The sequence below is a fragment of the Thermobia domestica genome, chromosome 4 (genome assembly GCF_964235325.1).
Source record: "Thermobia domestica chromosome 4, izTheDome1.hap1.1, whole genome shotgun sequence".
Taxonomy (NCBI): domain Eukaryota; kingdom Metazoa; phylum Arthropoda; class Insecta; order Zygentoma; family Lepismatidae; genus Thermobia; species Thermobia domestica.
Window position 1 is genome coordinate 249,689,748 of NC_137457.1, and position 19,452 is coordinate 249,709,199.

Below are 19,452 nucleotides of genomic sequence, written 5' to 3' on the forward strand. Positions count from 1 at the left end.
CAATAGTAAGGAATGAAAATGAATGTGTCAGAGTGCAAAAGAGTACCTACCAGGACCGGAGTTTTTGCTCCAGGAACGCTGGATTTCTGCGTGCTACGGAAGAATAGTGTGAATGTGCGCTCGACGCATCCCCGGCATCCAGCCGGATTAGAACTCCTGATGTGTTGAGCGGGTGTGCACGAAAATAGGTAGTGGGAAATAGCGTAAACTTCAAAACAAAGCAAAAATAGCATATAGTCTATACATAACATACACTAAAGATCCTATGCACAACAAAAGCCAATAACTTGGTAAATGTTATACAGTGTCCACCTCGAACCTTGTTCGTGTAGGTGTCAACACCGGTTCCAGCGCTTACTGCGGCAGGACACAACTGATCAGGGCCTGCACTAAGTGCTCCGAGTGGGTCCTTGACCTCAAACCGTTGCACTGAGGATCAGAACCATAGAAGTCAATTGTGGAAAAGTGAAATAACTAACTCCGCTTAGGATCAATAAGGAAATCAAAGTTTGCGGGATCGGAGAAAACTGAATGGGTGTTGTAGTGTGCAGTGTGGTGATAGTGATATGTTGTTTTTATTACGGAAAAGTTGTGTTTTCACACACAGGAGTGTGTAGTGCCTATTTAAGTGTGCAATATTTAAACGTAAGTGTGCAATAATGATGCTAAGTTCAGTGGTGCAAATATTAACATCCTCTATTAGAAGAATGTAGTAAAAATTTATTTTTAAAAAATCACACAGGAGGAAACCTAATTTAAAAAATGCCAAAAAATAAAAAGAACAAAATAAAATAGGTGGAAAGCCTATCATACAGGTGATACCTAAATCCAATGAAGATGATAATACAAAAAAAAAAAATAGGTGGAAAGGATATTATGTAGGTGGAAAGCCAATTATAGAGGAGAAACCTGACTCAATGAGGAAGTTGATCATAAAAACTAGGTGGAAAACCTATCATACAGGTGAAACCTAGACCAATGAAGATGATGATAAACATACGAGAAAGGCTAAATATGATAAAAGGAACGAGGATGAAACAATTGAAGACTACAGTAAGCTAAACTTGAGTCGAGAATAGAATAGAATAGGAAAATTAGAAGATGAATTAATATTAGGTAGTTAGGAGTTTATATATAAAAAATCATTTTTTCTTTTTTCTTTTTTTCTTTGTTGATTTTGTGTAAATTTATCTTTTGTTGTTTCTTAGTGTTGTGGTTTCGTCCATTTTTCCTATCCCTTGTCCCTGTCCACCCTTGTTCAAATGGAAAAACAAATGAATGATGAAAAAATAATAAAGCAAGGAAGATTGCAATGATGATAGCCCTGTTTCGGTTAAACTTTCAGGTGCCGATACTGAAAGGCGCGATCTGAGCAAAAGAAATAAAGTGTCTTAAAACATGTAACCCCGCCATGGCCGGTCCCAAGCCCGTGCTGAGAAAGGGGGAGGGACCCCCTGTGTATGGCCTGGTCTAGTGATGGGCAGTGGGAATATTCCCGGTGGGAAGGAATTTAAAAATGGAAATATTCCCGGGTTTTTTCCCTGGCCTATAAATTCCCGGAAAGGAATTTATTTCCATTTCTTTACTTTATCTTCCAAATTATAAGAACCATATGACTAGTTACTTTATTTTAATATATTATGATTTACTTCTAGGTTTTAAAGAATTTTGAGGTTAAAAAATTTAAAATAATTTGGCGGTACTTTATATAACTAATAATATGATTTTTAAGTTCCATTTCCATTTGCACTAAAAAGTAAGGTAATTGTTTAGAATTGGGGGGCCAAAACTAGCAAAAAGTAGGATGATTTACGGAAGAAATGAGTTGATAGTGATGTTCAAGTAGTCAAGAAAGTATCGAACACATTTTTTTTTAGAGCAGTAGGGTTTTATACAAAACGGAAAGGTAAGTGGAAGTGATTTATGTGAGAAAAGAAAGTGAATTGTTGGTAACGAAGATAGAAAACAACGTGCCATGCGGGGCTCTAACCCGCCTTCATTCGCTAAAGCTCGCTCTGCAACGCTGTCTGAATTTAATGTTGGTAACGTAATTTAACGTATGAAACCATAAAACAACCGCATCGGAATAGAATATCGCAAAAAGTTAGGTGCAAAACCTGGCCGCCAATGCTAAAGAACATCCAAAATTAGCAAAGTACTAATTTACAAATGACGAAAAGGAACCATTTTCTAAAGCAATTTAGAATTATGTAGAAATAGAGATGAAGTACTATTAACAAACCCTGAACCACCATTAGTAATAGACGTCTTTCTGTCTCCTCTCTCTGACTCGAATTTCTGAAGAAGTAGCCTACTCGGACTTCTTTTACATGTCAATTAACGTATGGAATTTTGAGAAATAGGTAGACTGAAAGGTCGTGTATGGCAATGTTACGTGCTAAAATATAAAGATAAGTAAGTATCTTGCAAATTTTGTGAACATAAATATGTATGCGCAAATGTTGATAAACTGGTGAGACATGTATCTTCTAGCATTTACCCAATCTAATTGGTTTATAACATTTATAAATTTAATGTGTTTATAATATCATTAATAGAGTCAAGTTGAGCAAATCCGCTTACATATAAATTTAAACTGTTGCTATATAATTTACTATAACATTTTTCACACATATTTAATTGATAGAATATATTGTAAATAAATGTACATGTATGCGTACTCTCTAAATATAATAAAGTGTTAATAAAGTAACATAGTACCGTTCAGAACATACATTTTAAAGAATCCTCTGTGGACAACAGTAATCATATGCTGTGATATAAAAATTAATTCAACTTTGAAATCATAATATAGTAATAGAATGCAATTTTCTTTCTGATTGAACATAAATTCCCGGATAAATTCCCATTTTGGGAATCTTCCCGGGAATATTCCCAGGGAATATTCCCGAAAAATATCTTCCCGGGAATTTACCCATCACTAGCCTGGTCACAGGTAACCCTCAGGGGAGGTAGGGTTCGGGAGCAACGTGCAGACACGTGTGACTCTTGTCTATCCTGTGTTAAGAGCTGACAATGTTTGCTAGTTATCAGTGCGAATCAGGATATTAACCTAACGGCGGAGGTGAGGCTTGGCCATTCTCCGAAATGGGCGACTAACTCCTGTCATTGGATCTGGGAGAGTACGTGTAACCGCATCACGTCCTCACTGAGGTAGGTGGTCTGCCGCGGAGGTGAGCCTTCACGTATCCTCCAAAATGGGTGACTACGCCGTGCCCTTGGGTCCTGGAAGATAAGGCTACGTGGTACCCCAAGTCGTATAAGAGTGGGTAGCTTGTGTGTCCAATGTGTGGGCGGAACCAGCGCCCTACCGGGAAGATGATGTAGGTACTGCCCTCAAAGAGTGTGTGGTACGTGTTCTTGGGTCCGGGATGGGATACCTAGTACCCTAACGCACACTTGTACCTCAGGAGAGCTGAGGTAGTGTTCCTGCACACTGGTTGTCGCCGACTGGTTGCAGTATACACGACTCTAGCAGGGGATCCGCCGCTCCCAAATGGCCATTGTTATTAAAGGTAGACACTCTACATCAGCCATTGTGTCTGGTAATGTACGGTTAACCTCTCCTGTAAGAAGAGGTAGTTCCGTATTGTTCGAAGGGCCCATGACAATGTCTGGCTTGAGCGAAAGGTCTAGATTAGTCATTGGCTCTGGTAATGTACGGTGTATTTCAACTGTAATTAGAGGAAGTCCTGTATTGCTTGGACGACCCTACCGGGGCGTGGGGGAGTGTCGGACTCCTGCCTGCTGGGGGACTGAATGAAGGTGGGGGAAGCGCCAACCCCAGGAATCTGGGTAACGGCGCTGATCCCGCGGAAGGGAGGAAACTCTGTAGGATATGGGCCGGCACCAAACTTAAATGGTGACTTATCACGTACCATTGGGTCCAGGATGAGATACGGGAGTATCTTGACGTGTGCGTGGTACCTCCACACGACAAGGCGTTTGCCAGTTGAACGATAGAGGTAGGCAGGTTCGGGATTGAACAAACCCTCTCGGGCATTGCCTGGGGCTCCTGATTAGGGTTGGACTCTGCCGGGCAGTGATCATACCGTGGGATTCGGTAGCTTATGGGACCAATCCCAGGAATCTGGGTAACGGTGAGCATGGGCGCGAGGTGAGCTTGCCTTATAGCGCTCGGGCGCAATGCCTGCAGAGCAAGGTAGGACTGGCTCGCTAGCAGTCTGCCTAAACCAGTAGGTTAGCTGGTAGGCACTCAGGATTTCGGTCTGGCCACGCAATGGGCGTATCCCACTCCCTCAGAGAATGGGGGTTACATCACTTAGGCGAGTCAGGATTAGGAGACAAATCCTGGTGGTGCAACCACGTGCACGAGGATAAAGAAGCAAAATCGAGTAACTATGGGCGGGGTGCATTGTAGGCTGAACCCATCCATCAAAGAGACCAAGGTTGAATTAACAAAAAATTTAAATTTATCAAAAAACATAGTTAATATATGGACAACTATATTATGGGTTAAATTTACCATAAAATATGGTTGGAACAACTATAAAGTGATAAAATCAACCTACCGAATACCATATATGAATAAGTTCAACTTCAACCCTAATATGGTTGAATTTACCATATGGTAAAAACAACCTATATATTTTAAAAATGACGATATGAATGACGTCATATAGTACTGTCAACTATAATATTTGGTTGAAAATTGTGCTACGCATTCAACCATATATGGGTTGAATTTAGTATCTTTATAGTAAAAACAACCATATTATACTTGGCAAGTAGCCCAAACGCCGAAAGGGATGCAACATAAAATCAGTTTAAGGCCAGTTTTAGACGAAAGCATTTATCGTAGCATTTCTCGTAGCAGATGTGCTGACAAAAATCTCGTATAATATTCTATGGCATCAAAAGTATATTGTGCTTTTACACGGTAGCATTTTGATAAGCATTTTGTCGTGACGTAGCGAACAAATCACTGGAGAAAAGCGCAATTATGGCTCCAAAACTAAAAACAGATATTTCAGTCACTATTTCTTCTAAAGCCCTTTTTTGCATATGTTTATTATGATACAAAGGACATTTAACGGTGCAGTTATACTATACAGATCCATAAATTCTAAAATTTACAGAAAAAAATTCTAATATTTTAATAGAGTATGCACAAGTAATGGAAATATGGTGTGCACTTACATCTGAGATGCGTATTTACGTGGAAATATAGAAATTAAAGTCGAACCTGAAATGCACGTAATCTTCAATAAGCTGCCATAAAATTTTGAAAATCCGTAATTTCCCTATTTTGTATCGAGAACAGAACCAACCAACCCTTCGGAGCTTCTAACCTGTTCCCACTACTGCTACTACTATTACTACTCCTATTCCAAGTACTACTACTGCCCGTTCCTACTCCTCCTGCTGCTACTACTCTTACTATTACTATACCTACTCCTACTGTTACTATTACTAAGTACTTCTACTTCTACTCTTACTACTACTTACTCCTCCTACTCCTCCTGCTACTGCTATTTACTACTACTACTACTACTACTACTACTGCTATTGCTACTACTATTACTACTACTACTACTACTAATACACCTACTACTACTACTATTACTACTACTACTACTAATACACCTACTACTACTACTATTACTACTACTACTACTACTACTACTACTTATACTATGGATCCGTATAGTAAAACTACACGTTGCCAGCTGTCTTGAAGAAGACCTGTTAAAGTGAACCTGCACCGGAGAATGTAAGAGCACACCTCAAAAATGATTGCTGAAAGTACAATAAATGAAAGGAGAAAGTATTTGTTTAAAAATGAATTTCTGTGTGGATCCGTATAGTGAAACTGTACGCTTTTAACTTTGTACAAACAAGGATGTTCCTCATATTTTTTAATCAACATAATAATAGAATCCCTACTCCAACTCATTTTTCTTTACTACAATTCAATTTCCCACAGAAAACAAAGAGCATGGATATTTGACATATATAAAAGAGAACGTACAAATCCTTTGTTAGCTCATCACGCTAATACGGCTGAACCAATTTCTTTCATTTTTGGGGGGTTATTAGGATTTGGACCCTAGATGGTTTTTATCATATCACTTTAATTTTTAATTACCAGTGTCTTGAGATAATTGACCATTCAAGTGTCCATAACGTACAAATCCTTTGTTAGTTCATCATAGGTATAAAAATAAACGTATTTATATGCAACCCGCATGACCGTGTCACTCGGCGGGTTAACATAAATGACAGGCGCTATAATGTTAACATTTACTGCAATTTGAAAGCGAAAAAGTAAAAATTATCTAAGTAACAAAGTTTATTGCGTTCCGGGGTGACCGCAGCGAAGCGGGGTGAACGCTGCTAGTTTGACATAAAATCTTTCGCTTCCTTTTAACACACCACGGCGCTGCAATCGGAGCAGAAATGCTGGGAAAAATGCTACGAAATAGAGCAGGTTCTATCGACAAGAAATGCCATAAGATATGCCATGGCATAGGAAATGCTATAGCATTTGCTACTTTACACGGTAGGATATCGATGATACGATTTTTGCTACGAGAAATGCTACGATAAATGTTTCCGTCTAAAACTAGCCTAACAGTATTATATTGATAAATATTTAAAAATGATACTTAAATATTTATCAAATATAGAGCTCATACAAATTTTATACTGCAACATTTCAAAATATGATCAATATTTCAGTTATTCGATTTGGCTTTTAAAGATTACAAATCAAAATTGAAAAACGAAATTACACAATATTCTACGTACTTATGGCTATTGTGTCATGTAACCCTTTTAAGTTTTTTCGGTCGTTTTCGACCGATATTGTAGTGTCTTAAAGATTCGATTAAAACAGAATTAAGAATTCTATTTAGCTCCGGTTTTTTTGTATTCTCGAAGAGAGGAGGTATTCAAGAAAGCCTTGGAAGGGTCTATACGCTTCCGAGCGTCAGAACATAGTGGGGTATGACGTCATCAATTTACAAATTCCCTTTTTTTACTGAGGTCTAACTTCAATATTTTTGGTGAGCTTATCTTTAATCCTAGACTCCCAACATTTTCCCTAAACAATCAGTGGACCAATTAGTTTTTATGGGATTTTTTTCGGATCTCTTCGTCATCATAGAAGGGGGGTTCAGAGGGACAAAATGGTAATAAAGGGATATTTTTTGACTAAAATTCCCACTTTCGCGATTCTTGTTCCGCTCGGCTACATGATAGGGACATTTAAGTGGTACTTTCTGAAAGCCTACTCGATTCTGAAGAGAACGACGTGTGAATCATCATCCTACGATAATTAGGGACGTGTCAGGAAATTTTTGAAGTTTGTATACTATCCTTGAGGAATTTCGGAAATATTCGCAGAAGAGGAAAATATTTTTCCCGCCCTTAGTATTGAAGATAGCAGATTGGTATTTGGCACAAGTAATTAGTACCATAAGTAACATTTTTTAAAGTGATTTCCAGATCTCTATCTTAACCCTGGGCGCACCAGAGGGCTCCAAATCGGGGGAAAGGGATCTTTTCTGCAAAAATCCCTATTTTCCTCACTTGTAACCTCCTTAGGAACGTCCTAGGGACATGCGGGTGATACCATCTATAAACCTACTCTATTCTAAAGAGAACGACGTATGTATCATCATCCTACGATAATTAGGGACGTGTGAGGAAATTTTTGAAGTTTGTATAGCATCCTTGGGAAATTTCGGAAATATTCGGAGACGAGGGAAATATTTTTCCCGCCCCGTCCTTAGTATTAAAGATAGGAAATTGGTGTTTGACACAAGTAATTAGTACACTACGTAGTATTTTTGAAAGTGATTTCCAGATCTCTATGTTTACCCAGGGCCGCACCAGAGAGTCCCAAAACGGAAAAAAAGGGATTTTTCAGCAAATATCCCTATTTACTCATTTTTCCTTCTTTAGGGACATCCGAGGGACATGGGGGTAATACAATCTGGAAGCCTGCTCCATTCTGAAGAGAATGGTGTATGAATCGTGACCCTACGATAATTAGGGACGTGTCAAGAACTTTTTGAAATTTATATAGGGTCTTCTGGGACATTCTGGGAATATTCGCAGAAGAGGAAAATATTTTTCCCGTCCTTAGTGTTGAAGATAGGAGATTGGTATTTGGCACAAGCAATTAATGCACTACGTAGTATTTTTGAAAGTAATTTCTGGATCTCTATGTTTACCCAGGGCCGCACCAGAGGGCTCCAAACCGGAAAAATTGAATTTTTCAGCAAAAATCCCTATTTTCCTCAATTTTTCCCTTCTTAGGGATGTCCGAGGGACATGCGGGTGATACCATCTGAAAGGATACTCCATTCTGAACAAAACGACGTATGAACCATAATTTTACGATCATTAGGGGCGTGTCAGAAAATTTTTAAAATGTGTAGGGTGCATATTAGGGAAATTTTGGGCGTTTTTTTGATGCTCTCTCAACATGGGTAAAAAAATTTCCCGCTCTTACTATTGAAGACAGGAAATTCGAATTTCTCACAAGCAATTAGTACACTATGTAGTATTTTTCCAAATTTTTGGAGGTTTGTACGCAAAACCGGTAAAGCCTCAGGGGGCCCCAAACATTGAAGAAGTTCTTTTTTTGGAAAAAAATCCTGATTTTCCCTCAAATAATTCTCTTCTGACATATTATAGGGACATGTAAGTGGTACCGTTTGAAAGGCTGTTCCATTCTGAGAAAAACGAGGTATAAACCATGATCCTAGGATAAATAGGGATGACACTGTCGCTACTTATCTGAGACTCAAGAAAAACGCCGAAAAAGGCAATAATTTAAAAGGGGTAATCACCATACATGTTCAGTCATTTGTCCCACCATACCAAGGTTTGTCGATGTCCATTGCCTAGAAGGCTGCCTGCTGATCACGAAACCAATGAGAAACACCGTTTTACACTTTGGTATCGTTGTCCATTTCTTTCGTACCACGAACTTCTTCCCTGCCATGAACTTCTTTTTGGACCAGACTATAATTACTAGGGTTACGTTGGGATTGTACGTGGGATGCTCCATAATCTTCCACTCAAAGATGAAGGCTGGCATTCCTCCCCGCGGTTTTCCGTTGCCATTTTAGGATGACAATATCGCTTACATCACGATGCTCGCAGATGCACGAACTTGATCGTCCCACCTCTTGGCAAGAAATCCAGTAGAAGTGGTTCTCGGCGGTCTCGGAACATTCTGGTCATCAGTTTACCAGTAGATGGTATTGTTCAGTACTTATTCCTCATTGATAAGCCAGGATGATTCTAAACTATGTTCTGCAGTTTCGACTTAGGCATGTAATGCAATTACCAGCAACAATGAGGATCAGGAAACTGACAACTTTTTCCTCGCAATGGTACGAATGGTTCAGTGACAATCATTCGTTTGCCCTTCTAGATATAATTAAAAATGCCATAAAATATATTTAATTGAATTTTAATATTCGTTAAACTGAGTCACTCAGTGTATGATTTGTGATTTACATCTCAATGTAAACGATTTGTAAGTATAAACGACAAAAAAAAAAAAGTGTGAATCTAGTACTACTAGCAAGCATAATAAGGTGTCAGAAAACAAAAAGATGCAACGGGTTAGAAGTATGTATCAATTTATTTCCATGATTTGTAATTTACATCTCAATGTAAACGATTTGTAAGTACAAACAAGAACAAAATAATAATAATAATAAATAATAAAGAATAAAATAAAATCATAAACAGTATGAATCTAGTACCACTAGCAAGCATAATAAGGTGTCAGAAAATAAAGCAATGCAACGGGTTGGAAGTACGCATAAATTTATTTCCTACCCTGAGAGTCTTTTCTTCCAGTGGTTAGTTGGATATAAACTGTATTTTCACAATACAATATTTGGTTGCTATTTTTAAAAAAAATCTTGTTGTGCATGTGAGAAAAAGTTCCAGGTAATAGATAATCTTATTATATATATTAAAATGTTTCACTGAGTAGAAGATATAAATAAATATTTTTGTGTATAAGAACAATGTGCAGAAGATTTCACTAACTTACATTCAGTAAAGACACACAGAAAAAAACATCAAACGTCATACATGCATCATATATCGAAACTATGTCGCCTTCAAGCAATGCATCAAGTTCTTATTTGCTTCCAAGCTCCAGTTCTTGTAATAAAAAGCATACTACTTCAGCGGGAGAACATGTAGACAGCGACGGTGATGCTAGATTACTAGTTGTAGTGAGTTCGAGAAAGCACTATACTAATATGTCTTACGTTTAGTGTGTGTTCTGTCAAATATTGGCACGTCCGCAAAATTATCCAACTCTCTCCCTAAAGCACTGAGAGGTGCCGAAGTGGGTACTTTTAAAAGTGAACTTAAATCACACTTATTAGATTATCCAGAATATGATATAGAAGAGTTTTACGAAATTACAAAGCAGTTAAAGTAAAAAATAACACAGCATTGAAGAACTATGAGAAAAATGAATTGACATGTATTGTGTTGAATTGTGTGTATTGTGTCATCTATTGTATTGTGTTGAAATCGTTATTCTTTGTATTGTATTGCAATTACAATCGAGAATTTATATATATTACAATATGTATTGCAGTTATATCTAGGTGTAGGACCACACTCCATATATATTTCAATTTCTGATCCTTTTGTAAATATTCTGTAAATATCATTTTCTATTTTTTTTTTTTTTTTTTGGTAAATATTCTGTATCCAATTTTGACCTTTTTGTAAATATTTTGTATCCATTTTAATCTGTAACTTTTAAGATTTGACGATTATAATGCTTTGGGTGTCCTCTGAACTTTCTGCAATAAAGACGATATGAATATGGATATAAATATTATGTTAAGACAAAATTTCTGAAGAATTAAAGGTATCAGAGTGGGGCGAGAAGGACCACTTAAGATTCGGTAAAGTATAACTCTGGTAGCATGTAACAGTGGCGTAACTAAGGGCGGGGGACCACCCCACAGACAACGTGGAATGGGGCCCCTTCTCGACGTCCTACATCACGATTTGGGGCCCCGTGATGGCTTTGGGCCCCCCGCATTGCGGGGTCTGCGGGGCCCTTATTTACGCCCCTGGCATGTAATATAGCAGAATGAAACAGCCAGCGTTGGAATACCATAATCTGTATTAACGTTGTAATTTACTACAATAACATTTCGTCCTAGTGCGCAAAGGCCAAGAAAAATCGAATGAAAAGAAGGCACGTATTGTGAAATTCATATTACGCATCCGTGATATTGTTCTCTCATGAACATGCGTGTAATACAGGTATATTCAATGAATTATTATATATTAATGAGCTAAAAAATATATTACCCTTGCCTCAGAATCTGATTTTTAACATTCTAATGTCGTCAAACTTGCTTAAGCAACTGCATCTTTCCGAAAGCAATGTCAGATAGTCGTTTATACGACATTGACTATCAGGTCAACAAAGTCAGTGAATCTTTGTACCCGACTTGTTCTCCTTGACCCACTCTCTGTTTCACAGAGGGTCGTCCTCGGCAGTGAAGGGAAACAAAGCAGGACCTCCTCTGTCGTCATCAAATGAAACCCCTGAGTTATAGGAACCTGGCATGTGCGATCGCTGTTACAGTATGCAAAACTGAGAAACCTGAAGAAAGAAATGGAAAACATGAAGATAGATATATTGGGAATCAGCGAAGTTAGGTGGCCTGACGGAGGAGACATGTCGAGCGGGGACTTCAGACGCTTTTACTGTACGGTACAGCAGGAGTCGGTTTTGTTTTAAATGAGAAGATAGGGCAGAAAGTTATAGCCAGCTGAAGACACAATGAAAGGATAGTAATATTGAAGATAGCAGCAGAACCGAGGAATATGATGATAATTCAAGTATATATGCCTACATCAGGCTACACAGACAAGGAAATAGACTAAATCTATGAGCAAATAGAAGAAGTATTGATGAAAGTTGAAGACCAGGACAATTTAATCATCATGGGTGACTGGAACGCAGTAGTCGGCGAAGGGAAAGAATAATAATGTAATGGAATATCATGTTCATGTCGTTAAAGAATAAGAGGTGGATTACAAAGACAGAAGAATAATACAGTGTTTGTCCAAGAAGTAATGAGACTTACCAACACGCAGCGCTCCAGCCGCTACCAGAGCGCTTTCAATGGATGGAATCGGTGGAGGGGTCTTACGTAAGCATCGCACCCAGCGGCAGTTGCTTCTGAGCAGTGAGAGAATGACGATCGATCGTTGCGCAAAGTTTTTTTTCATTTTGGTCACGGGAAAAAAGCGAAAAATGGAGCGGACGTTAGAGCAGCGATATGCCATCATTCTGCGTTCGCTTGGGCAAAACTGCTTCAGAGACTCTTGCCTTGATTGGCAGGCCTACGGATATAATGCCATGTCGAAAGCCCAGGTTTTTCACTGGCATAAGGACATCAAAGATGGACGGGAGACAGTTGAGGATAAAGATCGATCTGGATGCCCTTCGACGAGTTCTTCGGATGAGAACGTGTCAAATGTGAAAGAACTCTTGGACGCTGAGCGTCGGTTGAGTCTACGATTAATAGCGGAAGAACTTAACATGTGCAAGTCAATGATACACCACATTGTAACCGAGAATTTGAACACGAGAAAAGTTTGTGCAAAACTGGCACCAAAATTTTTCAGTGATGAACAAAAACAACAACAAGTTGACGTGTGCCTTGAAATGGCGGAGGTTGTGGAAGGTAAAGCAGACTTTTACCTGCTCCCCAAATCTAGAAGGCCATAACCAAATCTTTAAAAGGCACTTCGAAAGTTGACTTCCAGGGTGCGTATGAAACATGGAAATCGAGATGGCAGCCGTGCATTGACGGCCAAGGGGACTATTTTAAAGAATTTTGGGGAGTTGATAAAATTGGGTGAATTAATTCCTGTTTATAGACTCAGTCTCATTACTTCTTCGACAAACCCTGTATACCAACTTTACAGGAACCAGACAGCTGTTATAGGAAGAGATCAGCAGGAAGCAAGAATAAGTAAAGGAGTAAGGTAAGGATGTGAACTTTCCGTTCTCCTGTTCAACGTCTATATAGAAGAGGTTATGAAAGAATTCTTTGATAAAAAGGAGAAAGGTGTAAAAGTAAATGGCTAGGTTTCCAGCACAATAAGGTTTTCCGATGACATAGCACTGATAGCTGAGAACGAAGAGGACTTGCAGGAAGCACTTTTAAACTTGAACAAGCAACTGAAAAGAATATGTAAAATTAAGATAAATAAGAAGAAAACCAAAGTGATAAAGTGTACAAGAGCAGGACGGGAAGGGGCAAACGTATGGCTAGATGGAGAGAAAATCGAAGACGTTCCCCTATCTAGGAAGTCCAATATCCTGGGATGGAAGATGTGAAAAAGACGTAAGTTCCAGAATACCACAGGCTAAACAAGCATTCAATAGGAAAAGAGGACTGCTAACATCAAGGAATGTGTCCTTGGATGTACAAAAACACGTGCGACGATTTATCAAGACTCTGGTATGGAGCGTGACGTTTTACGGATCAGAGACGTAGACATTTAGAAAAACTGAAATATCCAATTTGGAACCATTTGAAATATGGTGTTGGCCCAGAATGCTGCGAATATCATGGACCACAAGGGAAAGGAACGAAGGCGTACTAAAACAAGCTAATGAAAGACGACAGATCATGAAGAGGGAAAAGAAGAAAGACCATGCTTGGCCACCTTATTCAGCACTCCAATTGGATCACCATGTTGATAGAAGGGAAGGCAGAAGGAAAACCAGGAAGAGAAAGACCAAGGATAGAATATCTAGATGCAGTACTGAAAAAGAGACCTTTTCAAAGTATAAAAGAGCTCTCCTAAGAGAGAGAAAGTTTTAAAACTTCTATGTTGCCCACCAACCTATGGTTGAGGTGAGAAAGAAGAAGATATTTTCCAAAATTTTTGGGATAGGCTCGTGCCTACCCGGCCTACCCGCTAAAGCTGTCACTGCCAAATAGCAAAATCATTGTACACTCATGTCCAAAATTATTGTTGCATGTCTATAAAGATGTTGTTGGAGAAATAAAATTTGATAATGAATTCGCCCGGTATTTCTTATAATATTAATATATGTACAATCGGCAAAGACATGTATGTAGCAAATTTCATGTCAAAAGAGCAGTTAATGAGAACAATAAAACTTTCTTGTCTATTTTGCAACATTGGTTTTACTCATTCTAATTTTCGTATTTGTAATTCTTTTCCTATGAAATTTCCCACAAATACATTTCCCGATTATACACATAGTATCAGTATTAGAAGAACCCTGCAAAATCATTATCAAATTATATTCTTACAAGAACTTATAGATATGCAAAGTGATGCAAATTGATGAATGAAAAATATTGTATGGGATAACTGGGGCATTCCGTAATCGTTTGCGTTAACACAAAGCTAAATTTGCTATTTAGGTAGTGATAATGGACATAAGAATTATAACGACTGTCTACATATTTTGCGTTATGTTGCTATACTCAGAATTTTTGCGAAGACTGTTATTGAATGACAACCGACGTCAGTAACAGAGGCGACTCTTCAGGGAAACGACATTGGTAAAAATTAATATTTTACGATGCATTTCACGAGTAGTTAGCTGTGCAAATGTGTAATGGAATTTCATTTACTGTGGAAAACATTAATGGTGTCAAAGCAAAAGGTCAAGCAAATCACACCAACCACTTTTTGTTCATTGTTATGCATATTTTGTATATTATTATTATTATTATTATTAGTAATAGTAATAATAATAATATACAAGGTCAGTAGTAGCCCATGTCTTCAAAGCAGTATACGCCACTGGTTTTTGTTAATTATTAATTGTTAGTGAATATTAAGCTATTAGCAATCATTACGAAAATGACTCTCAGTAGGAGCCAAGGTGACTCAGTGGCAGAATATTAGCTTTTGGCGTGTAGGATTCCTGATTCGATCCAATTTTCCGCCAAAGTGCGTGTTGTGGCGGAAAAACACCAAATGCATGAGTGTACTCGGGGTTGTCCCGAATGCCCCAACTTTAATAATAATTTCACTATTATCATCCATCTCGTCATTACCATCATTTTTTAGCCTTGACTCATAATTGTGGAACGTTAAACTAAAAAAAATTACATGAATAGAAGAGACGAATATTGCGTTAAATATGACACCATTTTCTCACTTACTTTTGTATGGAAATAAGGTTAGCTTTAGACGGAAGCATTTATCGTAGCATTTCTTGTAGCAAAAATCGTATCATCGATATGCTACCGTGTAAAGTAGCAAATGCTATAGCATTTTTCATGCCATGGCATATGCTATGGCATTTCTTGTCGATAGAATCTGCTCTATTTCGTAACATTCTCCCCAGCATTTCTGGTCCGATTGCAGCGCCGTGGTGTGTTAAAAGAAAGTGAAAGATTTTGTGCCAAATATCCATGCTTTTTGTTTTGTGTGGGAAATTAAATTGTAGTAAACAAAAATGAATTGAAGTGGGGTTGCTATTATTATGCTGATTGAAAAATATGAGGAGCATCCTTGTTTGTACAAAGTTAAAAGTACATGCATCATAATAATCATATGTGACAAAGGACTTGAGAAGAAATAGCGACTGAAATTTCTGCTTTTAGTTTCGGAGCCATAATTGCGCTCTTCCCCAGTGAGATGTTTGCTACGTCACGAGAAGATGCTTATCAAAATCCTACCGTGTAAAAGCACCATATACTTTTGATGCCATAGAATATTATACGTGGTTTCTGGCAGCACACATGCTACGGTAAATGCTTCCCTTTAAAACTAGCCTAATAGTTCTTTTAATAACAAATGTTATCAGAACACATAACGGACGTTAGTTTCGTGAAAGAGCGGAAGTATCAGCAAACTCCTAATATTTAAGACGACATTTTTTTTTCAGTTTTCCGTTACGTATGATACGTTAAGGTTACACAGTTTTATATGTACAGTTTAAAATTCACTTAATTACTGAGTTAAGATGGAGACTAAGTAATAATATAAAGTAATCCCTGGCTCCAAAAGTAATACAGCAGAGTTTGTCTGTACTTGTTCTAAACAGAAAATTTTGATAAAACACTTTCTCACACATGATTCAAGAAGCTGAAACGTCCAAGAAAAACTTTATATTTTTCAAAATCATTAATCACGGCATACTTTTAAAGCCAAACCCAATAATGGATAAAGCTCAATTCAAGGGTACACATCTGTTATCGTGATTTTCATCAGGAGATTTGCTTCTTTTCTGGAGATCGTTCCACCTGACCAATTAGTCATGCTTGATTTTCCCACGCGAGATGCTACGTGACTCTCCCCCCTCAGTTGTCATAGTTGTTATCAGCTTCAACCCCTAGGCGGTAAGACTTACACGATCTCATTTCAAGCGTACACATTTTAATCAGTTGTCAACTAGTTTACAGGCCAGTCAACATGGACAGCTTTAAAAGCATTACAGGGCCATGTAGAACTATCGCCACTTATGGACTAAAACAATTTTTTTGCAATGGCATCTGATTCAAGCTTTGAAGTTCTGTGGTACATGAGGAGGCAATAGTAATATTTGCAAAAATGGGAATGGTAAGCTATTTTAGATCTCTTAACATATATGAGTATTTATGAAAAAAATTAAATGAAATTAAATGAAATCTTTGTTTTACGTTCCACGGTTATGCCTGCTAGGCTAAAGGACACGCTGATGAGGAGAAATGAATGAAATGGTGGAATGAAGAAAGTGGGAGGAAACTGGAGAACCCCACCCCACAGGGGTTTGTCCACCACAAAGTTCATTTGGGGGGTTGGGATCGAACCCAGGACCTTAAGCACCGGAGGTGAACACTATCACTGAGCCATCGCGGCCCTTTGAGTATTTATGGAAGTTTGTCAATGAGAAGAAATATGAATTATACAGTATATTTTCCTTAACGTCTTAAATAATGAAGAGTTCGATTTTCATGTAGAATATTACAAATTATCTTGTACTGTTAAATGGTAATCTCTTTAATATCGAAAATTTTTGAAACTCATATCGTGCATTAGCATTTGCTATGGATGACATGTTCATAACAGGCATTTACTTTTTAATTATGAACACAAGATACATTAGTTTTTTGTAATGAAATCTAAACATAATGTTTGGAAAATTGCAAAATTTATGTACACAATATACACTGGTCGTTATATATATATATATATATATATATATATATATATATATATATATATATATATATATATATATATATATATTAGTAGGTTATTAGAATATATATATATATATAATAGGAAGTAGCTTTTCAAAGATCTTCACATAAGGCAGAATTTTGTAAATAATATTTATTTTGTAAGGTGTATCAAAATGAAAATTTTGTATCAGCTGTGAAAAATAATTGCAGTTATTTCATTAAATAAGTCTAGAACGATGTGTGACTTTCTCTCGTAATGATTTTAATCATGATAAGACGAAGGCAACAAGTTTTATACCTACTGGTGCTTGGTAGTTTATTTCCTGTTGATTGATTTGTATGACGTTCTTACCTGTTTTGCTAATTTTTTGAAAGAATAATGTTTTTCAGAAGTAACACAATTTCCTAGTCTTTTTCAAATACCTGATATTAAAGATAAGGTCAACTTGTAAAAGGAAATATAGTTTGTATAAAGCATGAACATATATATCGTTTGATTTTTTTCACGGATACAGTAGTACCTTTCCATTAAAATTACTCGGAATATGAGTAACTTTTTCTATGAGTTTGCTTTCATTACTGATATTTAGTCCGTATACTCTGAAAAAGTTCCAGTAGACGTGATACGTGAACAATAAAGAAGCATCTAATTAACAAATTTTATAATAATACTTTCGGATAACAATCTAGTTCTACACTTACGATTTTTTTTAAATGTATGCACTAATATACCTATTTCTAAAACAAATAATGTTATCTCTTTAAATTTTTTAAAGAATTAATATCTGTTAATTATCCAAAAGAGATGGGGGAAGTCGATATAACTCGTTAAGCAAAACAAAATGAAATGAAATCTTTAAGTTTTACGTCTCACGCTTATACCGACTAGGCTAAAGGAGACGCTAATGATCAGAATTGAATGAAATGGTGGAATGAAGAAAGTACGAGGAAACTAGAAAACCCCGAGAAAATCTACGCACACAGTGTTTGTCCATCGAAAAGGTCATTTGGCGCGAGCTGGGATTGAACCAAGAACCCCATGTACTACAGGTGAACGCTGTACCACTGAGCTACCATAGTTTTATTGTTCATGTGCTTGTCTTTATACAAAAAGTGTACAAGAACCAGACTGACTCCTAGGGTAATACAATACAATATGTCTTACATACAAGAAAAGGAAAATGTAAAGTATAACAATAATCGCGAAAAATAAAAAAATAAATAAAAAATAAAACGAAAAGATAAACCTACATCATGAGTTGTAGCTTTTTTTTTTTAACGAGAAGGAAGGAGATTACTGCAACACCACTTCTAAAAACCTACTAAAATACTGTCTGTCCAACTCGGGTGAAAAGAGCTTTCGGCGAGTGCGTTTTAAAAAATCCAAGTAGGTGCGAGCATCCAGCAAAGGCACATGGCGATGGATATACACAATTGTACACGCCAGTAGAAAAAGCACAGCGTGGTGTTTGGTCTGTGGAAAATAACGAAAATCCGGAAACAAAACATAGGATACTGTGAACTGGTGTGGAGGTGGACGACAAATTCGTCCTAAGAAGGATAGCTGGACCACCCACACACTGATCGTACCGGTGGGATAGTGTATCTTCTTTGGCGCATCGAGAACACAGTGGGTCAGGAACACGTTGCAGCTCAAATAAACGAGCGCGCGTAGGCACCAACTGATGCACCACTTGAAACCATTCAACCTGTAGGTATGAAGGTAATACCGGGGCAGAGATATTAGCCCATACCTGTGACCACGTAGTCTGAGGATATCGGTGAGGAATTCGGAGAATAATCTGATCTTTAGGCAACGAGAAAAGGAAGTTATACAAAGTGCGAGAATTGTATCCCGAAGGGCAGAGAACCACACCACTGTATGTCCAATAACGTATTAGTGAAGTAATGTACGTCGGATAACAATCAGCGAAGTTAATAAACGGGAGGCTCACAGGGAATTCATAACTAGGCCAAAAACATCGTATCCATTGCTGTGTGTGTGAAAGATTCGTTAATAGCAACTGCAGCATAGAAATCAAGCATAAACAGAGTTTGACATTTCAATCTGAGATGTACTAGACACAGCCCTCCCTGTGAACGGGGAAGATAGAGTCCTGCACGTGGAATACGACAATAGAAGCCACGCCATATATTCCATAGGAATAAGGAGTCAAACCGCTTAGCGAACAATTCCGGTAAGGGGAAAATTCGACCCCGATACCAC

At 37.7% G+C, this 19,452-nt stretch overlaps 1 protein-coding gene across 1 annotated transcript; it reads left to right on the forward strand.

The window, feature by feature from the left end:
* The first annotated feature begins 12,313 nt into the window (after nucleotides 1-12,313).
* LOC145683094 (protein GVQW3-like) lies at nucleotides 12,314-12,790 on the forward strand. Its single transcript, XM_081754453.1, has one exon. The coding sequence runs from the start codon at nucleotides 12,314-12,316 to the stop codon at nucleotides 12,788-12,790; it is 477 nt and encodes a 158-aa protein (XP_081610579.1).
* The last annotated feature ends 6,662 nt before the right edge of the window (nucleotides 12,791-19,452 follow it).

Coding starts and splice junctions, on each gene's coding strand:
- LOC145683094 (XM_081754453.1), top strand. CDS start 12,314: ATGGAGCGGACGTTAGAGCAGCGATATGCCATCATTCTGCGTTCGCTT.